Below are 12594 nucleotides of genomic sequence, written 5' to 3'. Positions count from 1 at the left end.
AGCAAAAGCTAGACATTTGAGTAATTAAAACCAGATGGCATTCTACCACTTTACAGGACTGAACCAAACTTAAACAGAATTAACAAATTAATATGATTTCTCTGCCCAGGCTGCCTCACAACAAGAGCAGAAAAAAAACCGTTATTGTCCTTTTTATATGTAAAAACATGTTATGAGTTATTATATCGTGTGTGTTTGTTAATATCTTAACAATATATAGAATTTTCATTTTTTTTTTGTTTGCTTTACACATATTAACATGAAATAAAATACCCATTGTTTAATATTCAAACGTTTTTTATTATGTGTTCTTTAAGATTAATATGGTGATGTTCCACTAGTCTTTTTTTTATTATCCATGTTTGTATAGTATGTTCATTTCATTTATATATTGTTTTGTGTACATTTATTTATTTATTTTTGTTCTTGTTTTTCAGTGGTATTTGTTCATCGTCCAACTCTGATTTAGCCTAAAGGCGAAAATGGCCGTGTCGGGTGTTATGTTATTTTGTGATTTTACTACTCTATTGTTGTTAAATTATCTTTGTAAACCTGTCGTTCCTTTTTTTCATTCTGTTTTCTTTGGTGCTGTTTCTTTGTTTGGTTCCTGCCTCTCCTTTCTTGCAAGCTGTAATAGTTCCAGAACTCTGTGCCCAGGGTTCTGCGATCTGTTTTGTTTGATGTTAAAGGGTAAGTAAGTTGTAGTAGGTGAGGATGACTGTCTGAGCCTGCTTATGTTGTATTAGTTATGAGGAGTGGCCACTTTGTAGCAATATTTATTTCCCGAGTGTTCAGGGTACTGATTTTAGTAACCGAGGATAATTTTCAAAAGCCACAAATCTAGGGTAAAGGACTATTTGAAAAGTGGATTTTTGTGAAGGTTTTGTGTGAGACGTGATTAAGCTGGGCAGACAGCGGTGTGTTTATAACAACACTAGCCGTTGAGCCCCTTAAAACGGGCTGGTATTGGGGTTTTCGGAGGTCGACGCTGCCCCCCCCCCACGAGGTCGCCACCACTCCCCCCCTTCCCCCGCGAGGTCGCCGCTACCGTTCCCCCACCCCCCACCCCCGGAGTCGCCGCCAGCCCTCCACCCGGCCCAGGCCCTCTCTCCGCTACTGAACTTATGTCCATTCGCCGGAACGCAGCAGGGCAGATCAGCTGAGCTGCCGTCGGCCTTCCTTCTCTGCCTGTGTCCCGCCTGGTGTGACGTAACATCAGCGAGGGCGGGGCACAGGCAGGGAAGGAAGGCGGACGGCAGCTCAGCTGATCTGCCCTGCTGCGTTCTAGCGAATGGATGTAAGTTCAGTAGTGGAGAGAGGGCCTGGGCCGGGTGGAGGGCTGGCGGTGGCAACACCGGGTGGGGGGAGCGGTAGCGGCGACCTCGGGCGGGGGGGGGAGTGGTAGCGACCTCGGGGGCTTTGCGCAGTTTCCCTCTCTGTCCCGCCCCCGTCATCACGTATTGACACGGGGCGGGACAGAGAGGGAAGTCTCTACTGCGCATTTGCGAGTGAGTCGGTCACTCGCCGTTTATATGTTTGATGCCCTTTGGATCTGTGTCCCTTAGGGTTAAGGGAGCAAGACTGTGGTTGGTTAAATTGTTGACTCTGCTTTTTAATACTTCATTGAAAGAGGGGGTATTGCCAGATGTGTTGAAGGGAGCCAAACGTAGACCTGTTTTGAAGAAACCTGCATTAGATCCAACAGTGGTACATAATTATATACTAGTTTCGAATCTGACTTTTCTGGCAAAGGTAGTTGAGAAAGCGATGAGGTTGCAGTTGGATGATTTCCTGGAGGCACGGGCAGTATTAAGTAGGTATCAGTCAGGGCTTTTGTCTACTGAGCTGGAATCACACCCTGTGCAACTTGCCCCCTAGTGCACCTGTTCACTGCTCTGTGGATGAAGAGCAAGTTTGTCAACCCCGCCTCTCTTGCACCTTTGTGGTCACCTCACTCTAACAACCCGCAGTGCGGTACTGTTAGTAGGTACTGTGGTATTAAGTCATTGTTTGATGGACTAGGAGAAGAGGGTCGAGAAGGGGTTTGGTGTGCAGCTGATCTTTTAAACAGCAGCCTTTTGACTGTGATATGTCCTGCCTGAAAATGATCCTCTAGTGCCAATCCTGTAATAAGAAACTTCGTCTGTTGCAGATCGCTGCTGGGGAGCCACTTCCAAAGACACAAGAGGAAATTACTCTCCAAGGTCATTCGTTTGAAGCAAGGGTGTATGCAGAAGATCCAGAGAGTAACTTTCTGCCAGGTGCAGGGCCATTGCTGCACCTGTCCACACCACCGGCAGACAGCTGCACTCGCATTGAAACAGGGGTCAGGCAAGGTATAACCGAAGTCCTTTTTTTCTTTACTATTGCTTTGCATTTTCAAGAATCTTTTGTAGCAGTGCTGGTGAAGGTTAAAGTTTTGTCCTCCTCCTTCTTCCTTCACTGCTTAAAAGATGAGCAGCCCAAGTTTGTAATCTTAGGTGGAAATGAAAATAAACATTTTTAATAACATGTAGAGATAAGTACATAAGTAATGCCACACTGGGAAAAGACCAAGGGTCCATCGAGCCCAGCATCCTGTCCACGACAGCGGCCAATCCAGGCCAAGGGCAACTGGCGAGCTTCCCAAACGTACAAACATTCTATACACGTTATTCCCGGAATTGTGGATTTTTCCCAAGTCCATTTAGTAGCAGTTTATGGACTTGTCCTTTAGGAAACCGTCTAACCCCTTTTTAAACTCTGCCAAGCTAACCGCCTTCACCACGTTCTCCGGCAACGAATTCCAGAGTTTAATTACACGTTGGGTGAAGAAATATTTTCTCCGATTTGTTTTAAATTTACTACACTGTAGTTTCATCGCATGCCCCCTAGTCCTAGTATTTTTGGAAAGCGCGAACAGATGCTTCACATCCACCTGTTCCACTCCACTCGTTATTTTATATACCTCTATCATGTCTCCCCTCAGCCGTCTCTTCTCCAAGCTGAAAAGCCCTAGCTTCCTTAGTCTTTCTGCATAGGGAAGTCGTCCCATCCCCGTTATCATTTTAGTGTAGATGTGTGATGTATATGTTTTTATTGTGTCTCTGCTTCTTGGTGCATCTGACTTTGCTTCTGTCAGTGGATGTACTGGGAGTTATTCTGAAGCAGGGAAAGGCACATGGGGAGCTGCAGAGTTGCAACAACAGGAAAAAAAAAAAGGATCCAAATACCATATAAAAATTAGAATACTTCTAAATACAAATAATGGTAAGTATATAGGAAATACAGGAAGCAAATTAATTTGTTCTCAAAAACAGGGAGGAAAAGACCCCATCATGACCCAGATCACCAGTATCGGAGCTCGAACTTTCTTACGGCTACCTTACAATGTGATCGGTCAACAAGTCACCATCGGTCTTGAAAAAACTCCCCCCAAAAGTTGGGTAGATCCAGTAAACATCAAAACTTTTAATTATTCTTTATAACATCTACCAAACAAAAATAATAATTAGAATAATAGAAAGTAGCACTTAGCTTAGGGCACACAGCTGAATCACATCACAAAATGTTGATATATCTGTGCCGGCTCATTCTTCATAAGGAACCAGATCAGCAGGCGTTTCAAACTATATTTATTTAACTATTTGAAGAGACAGTTTTGGTGCTGTAGAAAGAATTGTTTGAAATGCCTGCTGATAAAGCCCACCCCCTGTCATCAGTAAAACATACAATCCCCATCAAACACCAAACTCCTCATCTCTCAACAGTAGAAAATTCCCCTCCCTTGATAATACAATCCCACCCTCTGCATCCCCCGCACCCTCTTGCCACCAGCCCCCCCCCTTCTCTGATAATACAGTGCTTTCTCCATGCCTCCCCCGCCCTCAATCCCCATCCACACTTATCCAAAAATTACTGTAACTTGAAACAACTCTCTGCTGCCATGAATCAGGGCATGCATTCAACTGTTAACATAAGGGCCTTTTCCTGACTCTCACTTGAAGACTCCTCGACCCCTTAGTTCACAGCTTTAGCTGATCCATCCACTAGTACTTCTTCAGAATTGGCACTCACCACCGGAGTTTGGATCCGTTCCAACATATGCTGTCCACCCTGATTCTCACCAGACTCCTCCGACAGCACATCAAGCACTCGTTTCACCAGCTTGCATGCTAAGGCTGTAAGTCTGGCTTTTTGTAAAATTTGGTTGGATTCAGACTTAGGAGAAAATTTAACCCCTTTCATACTGGGATGGGGTGCCAAGGATCCCCCTCCTTGTTTGGGTTTTTGTTGAACCCTTGAGGGTTGCCCTTGCTGCTCCGTTGTGTAGTCCAGTATTTTTATGAAGCTGTCTATTTCTTTAGGTGATTTGAAGAAGCATTTTTTTTTCCGTTCTGAAAAATCACCAATTTTGCCAGGTGCCTGAAGGCCTCTAGCTAGCAACTCCTGCTTATAGGTTCAGAGTTCCTTCCTCTTATGCATCGTTTGCACACTCGGGTCCGGAAAAATCCTTAATTTCCAGTTCTCATAAGCCAGGGGCGTAGCCAGACTTCGGCGGGAGGGGGAGGGCAGAGCCCGAGGTGAGGGGGCACGTTTTAGCCCCCCCTGGGGCCGCGGACCCCCGCCACCTTTGACCCCCTCCTTTCTTAACCCCCCCCTTCCCGCAGCTGTCAGGTACCTGTGCTGGCGGGTGTCCCCAACCCCCAGTCCTCTTCAGTCGGTCGCCGGGCCGGTGCGTTGCTGCAGCTGATGTGGAAGCCCAGGATTCTGTTTGTATGAGTCGTCCTGACGTCCTGCAAGTTCAACAATGGCGGCAGCGGGGGAGGGTTGGCAGCGGTGGGAAGGGGGGTCAGCGGGGGCCAGGGTCAAATGTAGGGGGCCCTGGCCCCCGTGGCCCCACGTAGCTACATCCCTGTCATAACCGCATGGTTTTTGCTTCCTGGCTGTTCACAAAATGTAATCCACTTCGGGATATTTCAAATGTTTGATAATAAAGGCTCGGGGGGAGGGGGGAGAATATATATCTGGACGTGGTCAGAGCTCCCGGTGTCCTCGCTCCAATTCAAACATCAGTTGGGCCGGGAAATTAGGGAAACGAGCACCCAGCACCTTCTGAATAAATTCTTTAGAATTCTGGCTCTCCATCCATTCTGGGATTCCAGAAATACGGAGGTTAGACCTGTGCTGCTTGTTTTCCGTGTCCTCTATTTTTTTCAGTTAGTACGTGCACCTGTTTTGTGGTCGACACCACAATTTTGACTCCCTTCTCCTGCTCCACTTTGACTGCATGAAGGCGCCCCATCTTTATTTGTGTTTCTTTTCTGATGTCCTGCTCTCGGCCCTCCTCCTGTGAACACAACAGATATATAGAGCAGAAATGCTAAACAAAATCTTCATCAGCCTAAATATTGCTCTTATTCGCCCGTCAGACTGACAATGCCACTTTTCCACTTCTTCCTGTCTCTAACCTATCTAAAAAAACAAGTCCTGTCCCTTGAAATATCTCCTGTCAGTTTTGCCCACTTCTCTATATCAGGAGCTTAGCCGAGATTGGATGGCAGAGCCGGTGGTTGGGAGGCGGGGATAGTGCTGGGCGGACTTATACGGTCTGTGTGGGGTGGGAGGGAGGAGCTAAGGGAGGGATTTTAACTTTTTGAAGTTAATTTTTTAAGGGGCTGTCTAGCATAAACTCATTTTCAGTTGCCTGTTTTAAGTCAATTTTATGAAGAGAAGTAGGCACTGGTGGAGAGCTGTAAGAGCCCAGGCGCTCTACATGTCATTATTTATTTATTTGTTACATTTGTACCCCACATTTTTCCACCTATTTGCAGGCTCAGTGTGGCTTACATAGTACCGTATTGGCGTTTGCCAAGTCGGTTGATAACAAATACAAGGTTATATCGTGGTCTGATGAGGTAGGTGTGTGTCAGCCACCATGAGGGTCGAAGGGAATGCAAAATTGTTTATTGTCCCGTACGATCATTGGTTATGCTGTGTTGCTGGGTATGATGATTTATGGTGGATCGGTGGGGTAAGCCTTTTTGAAGAGGTTGGTTTTTAGTGATTTCCTGAAGTTTAGATGGTCATGGATTGTTTTCACAGCTTTTGGGAGTCCATTACGTAGGAGAAGCAGGATGCGTAAGTTGTTTTGTATTTAAGTCCTTTGCAATTTGGGTAACGTAGGTTTAGATATGATCGTGATAATCCGATTCTGTTTCTGGTTGGTAGGAGATCTATGAGGTCTGTCATGTATGCTGGGACTACGCTGTAGATAATTTTGTGGACCAGGTGTGCAGATTTTGAAGATGATCCTTTCTTTGATTGGGAGCCAGTGCAGTTTTTCTCGGAGGGGTTTGGCACTTTTGAATCGTGTTTTACCAAATATTAGCCTGGCTGCTGTGTTTTGGGCGGTCTGGAGTTTTTTTATGAGTTGTTCTTTGCATCCCGCGTAGATTCCGTTGCAGTAATCTGCATGTTGATGGTTACAATACTTGTTTATACTGATTTTGCACTACATGTTTGTACTATGATTAAAAATTTAATAAACTAAACTAAAATACTAGTGGTGGAAATTGAGCCTAGTTTCTGGAATGACAATGTCATAACAAAACTATATAAGCCACATTGAGCCTGCAAATGGGTGATGTGGGATACAAATGCAATAAATAATAATAATAATATCTGGCCCCCTTCCCCCGGTCTGAATTGTTTTATTTATAGAAGGGAGAAAATATATTATATTCTGGCTTTAAATTGCCCTTCAGACTGTTTTTAGGTGTGTAAATCAAGTATTATCAATCAATTATTTCAAGTCAGCTGAGCAATTCTTTTACCATGATGGCTCCTTCAGAGTTTCTGAGGTTGTGCATTGTTTTAACCTATATCAAAGTGATTTTCATGTTTTTTTTTTTTGTGTGTTTATTCCACTGTAGGTGATGAAGTTTCTGTGCACTATGACCCTATGATTGCAAAACTAGTGGTGTGGGCAGAGGATCGGCTTGCTGCACTGAGAAAGCTGAGGTACTGCTTGCATCAGTACAACGTAAGTGACAAGGGAAGGTACGAATGACCTTGAAATTCTGTGCAACAAACAGGAAAAACCTCCACATAGACAGTACAGCCAGAAAAGCAGAGGCTGGCCAACAGACGATCCATCACAGGAAATGCTGCTTAAAGGACGCTTTATTCGCTGCATGGACAAAAGGACCCGACACGGTCCGTGTTTCAGCGCAATCAAACGCCTGCCTCAGGGGTCACGTTAATATTCTAAAAAAAGATATACATATTGTAAAGGGGGTACACTTCTACCGCGTGGGGGAAGGGAGCCTGCAGGCTTGCTGCTCCTGGATTTCTGGAACAAACGCTGCTGACACAGGAACTCAGGATCAAGAAAGATTTATTAGCAGGGGATTTCAAAAACCCCTAAACCATGTTATAGTGTCTACCAGGATAAGGCCCCCAGGCCTTATCCCATTGTTCAGAAAAATACAAAAAAAAAAAAACAAAGAATAGGACAAAACAGTCTTCAGGATATAGCTCCCATTAAAGAAAAACACAGTCCTTGGAACACTCAGTATTAACCAGGCCCAAAATCCCTCCGCAAACATTCAGCTCCACCGGAGTCCAGGCCCCCTTGTGGGGTTTTAACTTTTCCTCTTTCAGAAGGGCAGTTCACCATCCCACAGTCCAGCCGGTCTCCCTTACCGCTACACGGTTCAGAAAGCAGTACCTCGACATTAATAGTCTCTGCCCTTGTCAGCAATAGCCAGCCACCTGCCTTTCACCCAATCTGGGATAACCCTAGGAGGAGTAGGGCTGGCAGTTTCTCCCCCACCTCTCTGGGCCTCTTCTCCAGTTCCTTTAGGGACTGCGTAGGGCAACCTTTGCAGTCTCCCACTCCATGGAAGCTGGCTCTTCCTTCTTAGGCTGCTCTAAGGCCAGACTCCTGCCTTCCTCCACATACTCCATGGCATCTCTCCATTCATACGTCTCCTTTTTCTCCTGATGACCCAAAGCCTCCAGGAAATCTGCCTGTCCCTTCTCGCAGCTGGGGGGGAATTATATATTGACGGTGAAGCCAGGGAAACTGAGCGTCATCCTTCCATCTCCCTCTAGTGGGGAAAGGAGTACCTAGCTCCCCCTGCTGGGAAGGGAGATCCACTCCCTATTTTCCAGACTCCTCTCCTCTCTTCCACTTGCAAGGACTTCTGGGACCTGTAGTTCAGGGCTCAACTGCTTCTTTGGGGAATACAGAATGTCAGCCCTGTCACAATATGTGTTATACATCAACATTGTATACATATATAAAAAAAGTACATACTACGTATAATAATACTTATTAAAAATAGGCTGCGCATAAAAACCAGATGTGCTTTCTCATTATGGTAACATTTATGGCATGACATGCTTTTAGTATAGATTATTATTATTATTTGTAGCATTTGTATCCCACATTTTCCCACCAATTTGCAGGCTCAACGTGGCTTTCATTTGCCGTAATGACGGTTGTCATTTCTGGGTAACAGAATTACATGAATGTTTGTTTACATAGGTTTTATGGTCCATTTATATTTCAGTCCAATGTATTTTATTTCATGTTTTTATATTGCGTGTCCGTTTTAGTTTTGATTTCTTACTTTTAATTTTTTTAATTTAATATTTTTATATTTTAGTTATGCACCTTATTGTTTACATTTTACACTTGTTTTTTAAGCACCATTTCCTGTGTTGGAGCCTCTACTCTTGAAATTCTGTACATATTACAATAGGCTAGATGGGCCAATTGGAAGAGTCATTTCTAGCTGTCGTTTTCATGTGGCTTCTGTTGTCTTTTTTTTTTTTTCTCCCAAAGATTGTGGGTCTGAACACCAATGTCAACTTTTTATTGAGTCTCTCCAGTCACCCAGAGTTTGAGGCTGGACATGTGCATACTGATTTCATTACCCAGCACCACGATGAATTGTTTCCACCCAAAAAAGCAACTGCGAAGGAGATTTTGTGCCAGGCAGCTCTGGGACTCATATTGAGGGAGAGAGTTTTGACAAATGAATTCAAGCTTCACACTGCAGGTAAGAATTCCTGTCGCTGATCCTGGTGATGGGAGGGAAACTCTCAGAGGATAGAAAGCCCGTTGATCATTCTCTTCCGTTCCCATATTCCCATGTCTAACATCCTTCCAGAGGTGTCAGTATTTGAAAGGACCCTCATCTTGATAGTCTGCTTTATAGGGCCTTTATGACCCAAACCTTTCTGTAGTGTTTTGAGTAATATTCTATAATGATCCAATAAACCTTGCCCAGAACAGGATTCTGGGATTATAGACAGGGTTTAGAGCAGTGGCGTAGCTACGTGGGGCCACGGGGGGCCTGGGCCTCCGTAGATTTGGCCCTGGTCCCCCCTGCCGACGACCCTCTCAACCCCCCTCCCGCCGACAACCCTTCCCCCCCCCCCCCCCCCCCGCCGTCGCTGGCGGGGGACCCAGCCCCCGCCAGCCGAGGTCCTCTTCTTCCGGCGCAAGGCTTCGTTCTGTTTCTGAGTCTGATGTCCTGCACGTCACACTCACAGCGGCCGCGTTGCTGGCTGATCTGCAAGCCTTCGTTCTGTTTCTGTGAGTCTGACGTCCTACACGTACAATGTGCAGGACGTCAGACTCAGAAGCGGAATGAAGCCTTGCGCCAGAAGAAGAGGACCTCGGCTGGCGGGGATTGGGGTTCCCCGCCAGCAAAGGTAGGCGACGGCGGCGGGGGGGGGGGGGAGGATTGGCGGCGGGAGGGGGGGTCGAGAGGGTCATCGTCGGGGGGGGGGGTCAAAGTTGGTGAGAGGGGAGTTGGCGGCGCCAGGGTGGGGGCTAAAATGTGCCCCCTCACCTCGGGCTCTGGACCCAACCCCTCCTGCCGGTCTGGCTACGCCCCTGGTTTACAGTCACAATTGTTGTGTCTGCCACAAAGAACAGCAGTCTGAATAGGGGCACTGTCAGGTGTACTGGGGCTTAGAGCAGATATTTGGAAGGGGGGCCATAGCCCTCCAGCAGGCTGTACTCTCTGCAGCTTCTGACAGGCCTGAGGGCCCAGAGCAATTACCCCTGGATTCTACCATACAAGTTGCCCAAAGTTGGGTGCCGGAATTTGCACGTGGATCCGACATCTGTGTGCAACTTAATGAGGTAATGGGTACCAGGTGGCCACTTAATTTCTGCTAATTGGTGCTTGATTGAAGTTGTGCGTGGATCTCCCCTGCGCAGTGTTCTACAACTTGGCACCTAACTTTTTCTATGCACATCCCAAAAGGGGACATGGCCATGGGAGGGGCATAGGAGTGTCATGAGCAAAAGTTAGGCACCCAGTTTTAGAATAGTGCCAATCCGCGCCTAACTTTGAGCGCCAGACTTACACCTGTTTCTATCAGGCATAAGTCCAGCACCCAAAGTTAGGCGTGACCTGCGCACTATGCCGGTATCTTTTTGGTGCCTCGTTATATATAGAATTGCCCCCCATTAATGTTCACGTGAGAAGGAATTATCTTCCCAGGGCCACCTTCCTCTAACAATGATGGTTATTAAGAGAGATTAAAGATTTAACCTTTTAATTGCTTTCAGAATGCTGAACGGGGACTTTTCCCTTATAGCTGCTTTGCATCCTGAATGCTGCCAAAGTATTTTTCAGCCTGAGCCTAAAGTGAAAGCATGTTGAAGCGAGAGTAAACAGGAGCTTAGTTTCATGCAATAGTAAGGCTGCATTTCAATGTGGGGTTTTTTTTTTGTATTTTATGTTCCAGACCAGTTCTCACCATTTGCATGCAGTAATGGGCAAAGATTAAATATCTCCTTTGTCAGAAACATGACCCTCCTGGATGGTGAAAACAGTAAGTGATACATGGGGGAGAAGAAGGTTAACTAAGAGTATATAGTCTGTGTAGCAGATTTCAGTGGGAATATTTTTGTCCCACTCTAATTCATCTACTCACAGAATGAGTAGTACAGCCAGCAGGGCTGTCCCAAAAATAACAGGAGGGGACAGTTGGAGGGCAGCGATCCTGTTAAGTTCTTTGAAGCCTGGGTCCCCAAGGTTTAGAATATTTTTTTTTTTTGTTACATTTGTACCCCGCGCTTTCCCCACTCATGGCAGGCTCAATGCGGCTTACATGGGGCAATGGAGGGTTAAGTGACTTGCCCAGAGTCACAAGGGAGCTGCCTGTGCCTGAAGTGGGAATCGAACTCAGTTCCTCAGTTCCCCAGGACCAAAGTCCACCACCCTAACCACTAGGCCACTCCTCCACTGTTGCTACTATTTGAGATTCTACATGGAATGTTGCTATTCCACTAGCAACATTCCATGTAGAAGTCGGCCCTGGCAGATCACCAATGTGGCCGCGCAGGCTTCTACATGGAATGTTGCTAGTGGAATAGCAACATTCCATGTAGAATCTCCAATAGTAGCAACATTCCATGTAGAATCTCCAATAGTATCTATTTTATTTTTGTTACATTTGTACCCTGCGCTTTACCACTCATAGCAGGCTCAATGCGGCTTACATGGGGCAATGGAGGGTTAAGTGACTTGCCCAGAGTCACGAGGAGCTGCCTGTGCCTGAAGTGGGAATTGAACCCAGTTCCCCAGGACCTGAGTCCACCACCCTAACCACTAGTTGGAGAGAGCTCATCGGATACCAGCGAAGACAGCATAAGCTCAAAGACATTGACAGACTGTATAAAGACCCCTGAAGCAGGCTGTTAGCCGAAACACAGTGCCGTGTTGGGTCCTCTCAGCAATGAAGTATTATATCCCCCAGTCGTCGTCCTGTCCTGCGGGCTGCACTACTCATTCTGTGAGCGCTTTTAATACGTAGTGATCTTCAGTTTTCCGTTTCTGCAGCTTTCTTTCTGGACACTCTTAATTCATAGAACGGACTCTTACTTTTCAGATTTGCTTTATACTTGAATAAAAATGCTGTTGATATGAACTTCAAAAAGAGCGGAAGAAAAACCAAAACAGACCAGAAAAAACCGTACAGAGTAAGAGCACCAAATAAACTTCGTTGGTTTTTTTTTCTGGTCTGTTTTTGGTTTTTCTTCCGCTCTTTTTGTCGTTTTACGTGTGCTTTGCGGGAGACTTGGATCTTCTTTTGTTGGGTTCAGTGGCGTAGCCAAGGGTGGGCTGGGGTGGGCCCAGGCCCACACACTTTAGGTTCAGGCCCACCAAGTGGCAGCACACCTATAATGTGGCTGGCAGGGACCCCAAGCCCCACTAGCCAAAAACTCCCAACAACTTTTTGCTGCCGGTGAAAATCTGCTATTTAAAAAAGGTATACGGGGGGGGGGGGGGGGGGAGAGGGGATGTTTGAAAGACCATATGGCATGCAGGCGAGAGAGGGAGAAACCAAATCACTTGTAGGACAAGGCGGAGTTCTGCCCACCCACCTTGAGTCCAGGCCCACCCAAACTTGGGTGTCTAGCTACGCCCCTGGTTGGGTTGATATGAACTATGCATAAGAGGTATGTATTTTTTAGGGGAAAAGATGTATGTGAGTATTGTAAAAAAAAAAAAAAAAGTGATTTCTTTACTGATAAGTAAAAAGTATGGAGAAGCTTCCCAATGAAGATGGTACCAGAAATCA

General features: G+C 46.0%; 1 protein-coding gene across 1 annotated transcript in view; it reads left to right on the top strand.

Moving 5' to 3' along the window:
- Nucleotides 1-12594, top strand: part of MCCC1 (methylcrotonoyl-CoA carboxylase 1) — a 61327-nt gene that overhangs the window by 37150 nt on the left and 11583 nt on the right. Inside the window, exons 11-14 of the mRNA XM_030216209.1 lie at nucleotides 2153-2336; nucleotides 6915-7024; nucleotides 8834-9050; nucleotides 10756-10842. Of these exons, the coding sequence (XP_030072069.1) occupies nucleotides 2153-2336; nucleotides 6915-7024; nucleotides 8834-9050; nucleotides 10756-10842 (598 nt within the window). The remainder of the gene's footprint in view (nucleotides 1-2152; nucleotides 2337-6914; nucleotides 7025-8833; nucleotides 9051-10755; nucleotides 10843-12594) is intronic.

Source organism: Microcaecilia unicolor, chromosome 10 (genome assembly GCF_901765095.1).
Source record: "Microcaecilia unicolor chromosome 10, aMicUni1.1, whole genome shotgun sequence".
NCBI lineage: Eukaryota > Metazoa > Chordata > Amphibia > Gymnophiona > Siphonopidae > Microcaecilia > Microcaecilia unicolor.
Note: the sequence above shows the minus strand (reverse complement) of the source record. Positions and strands in the feature narration are given on the sequence as shown.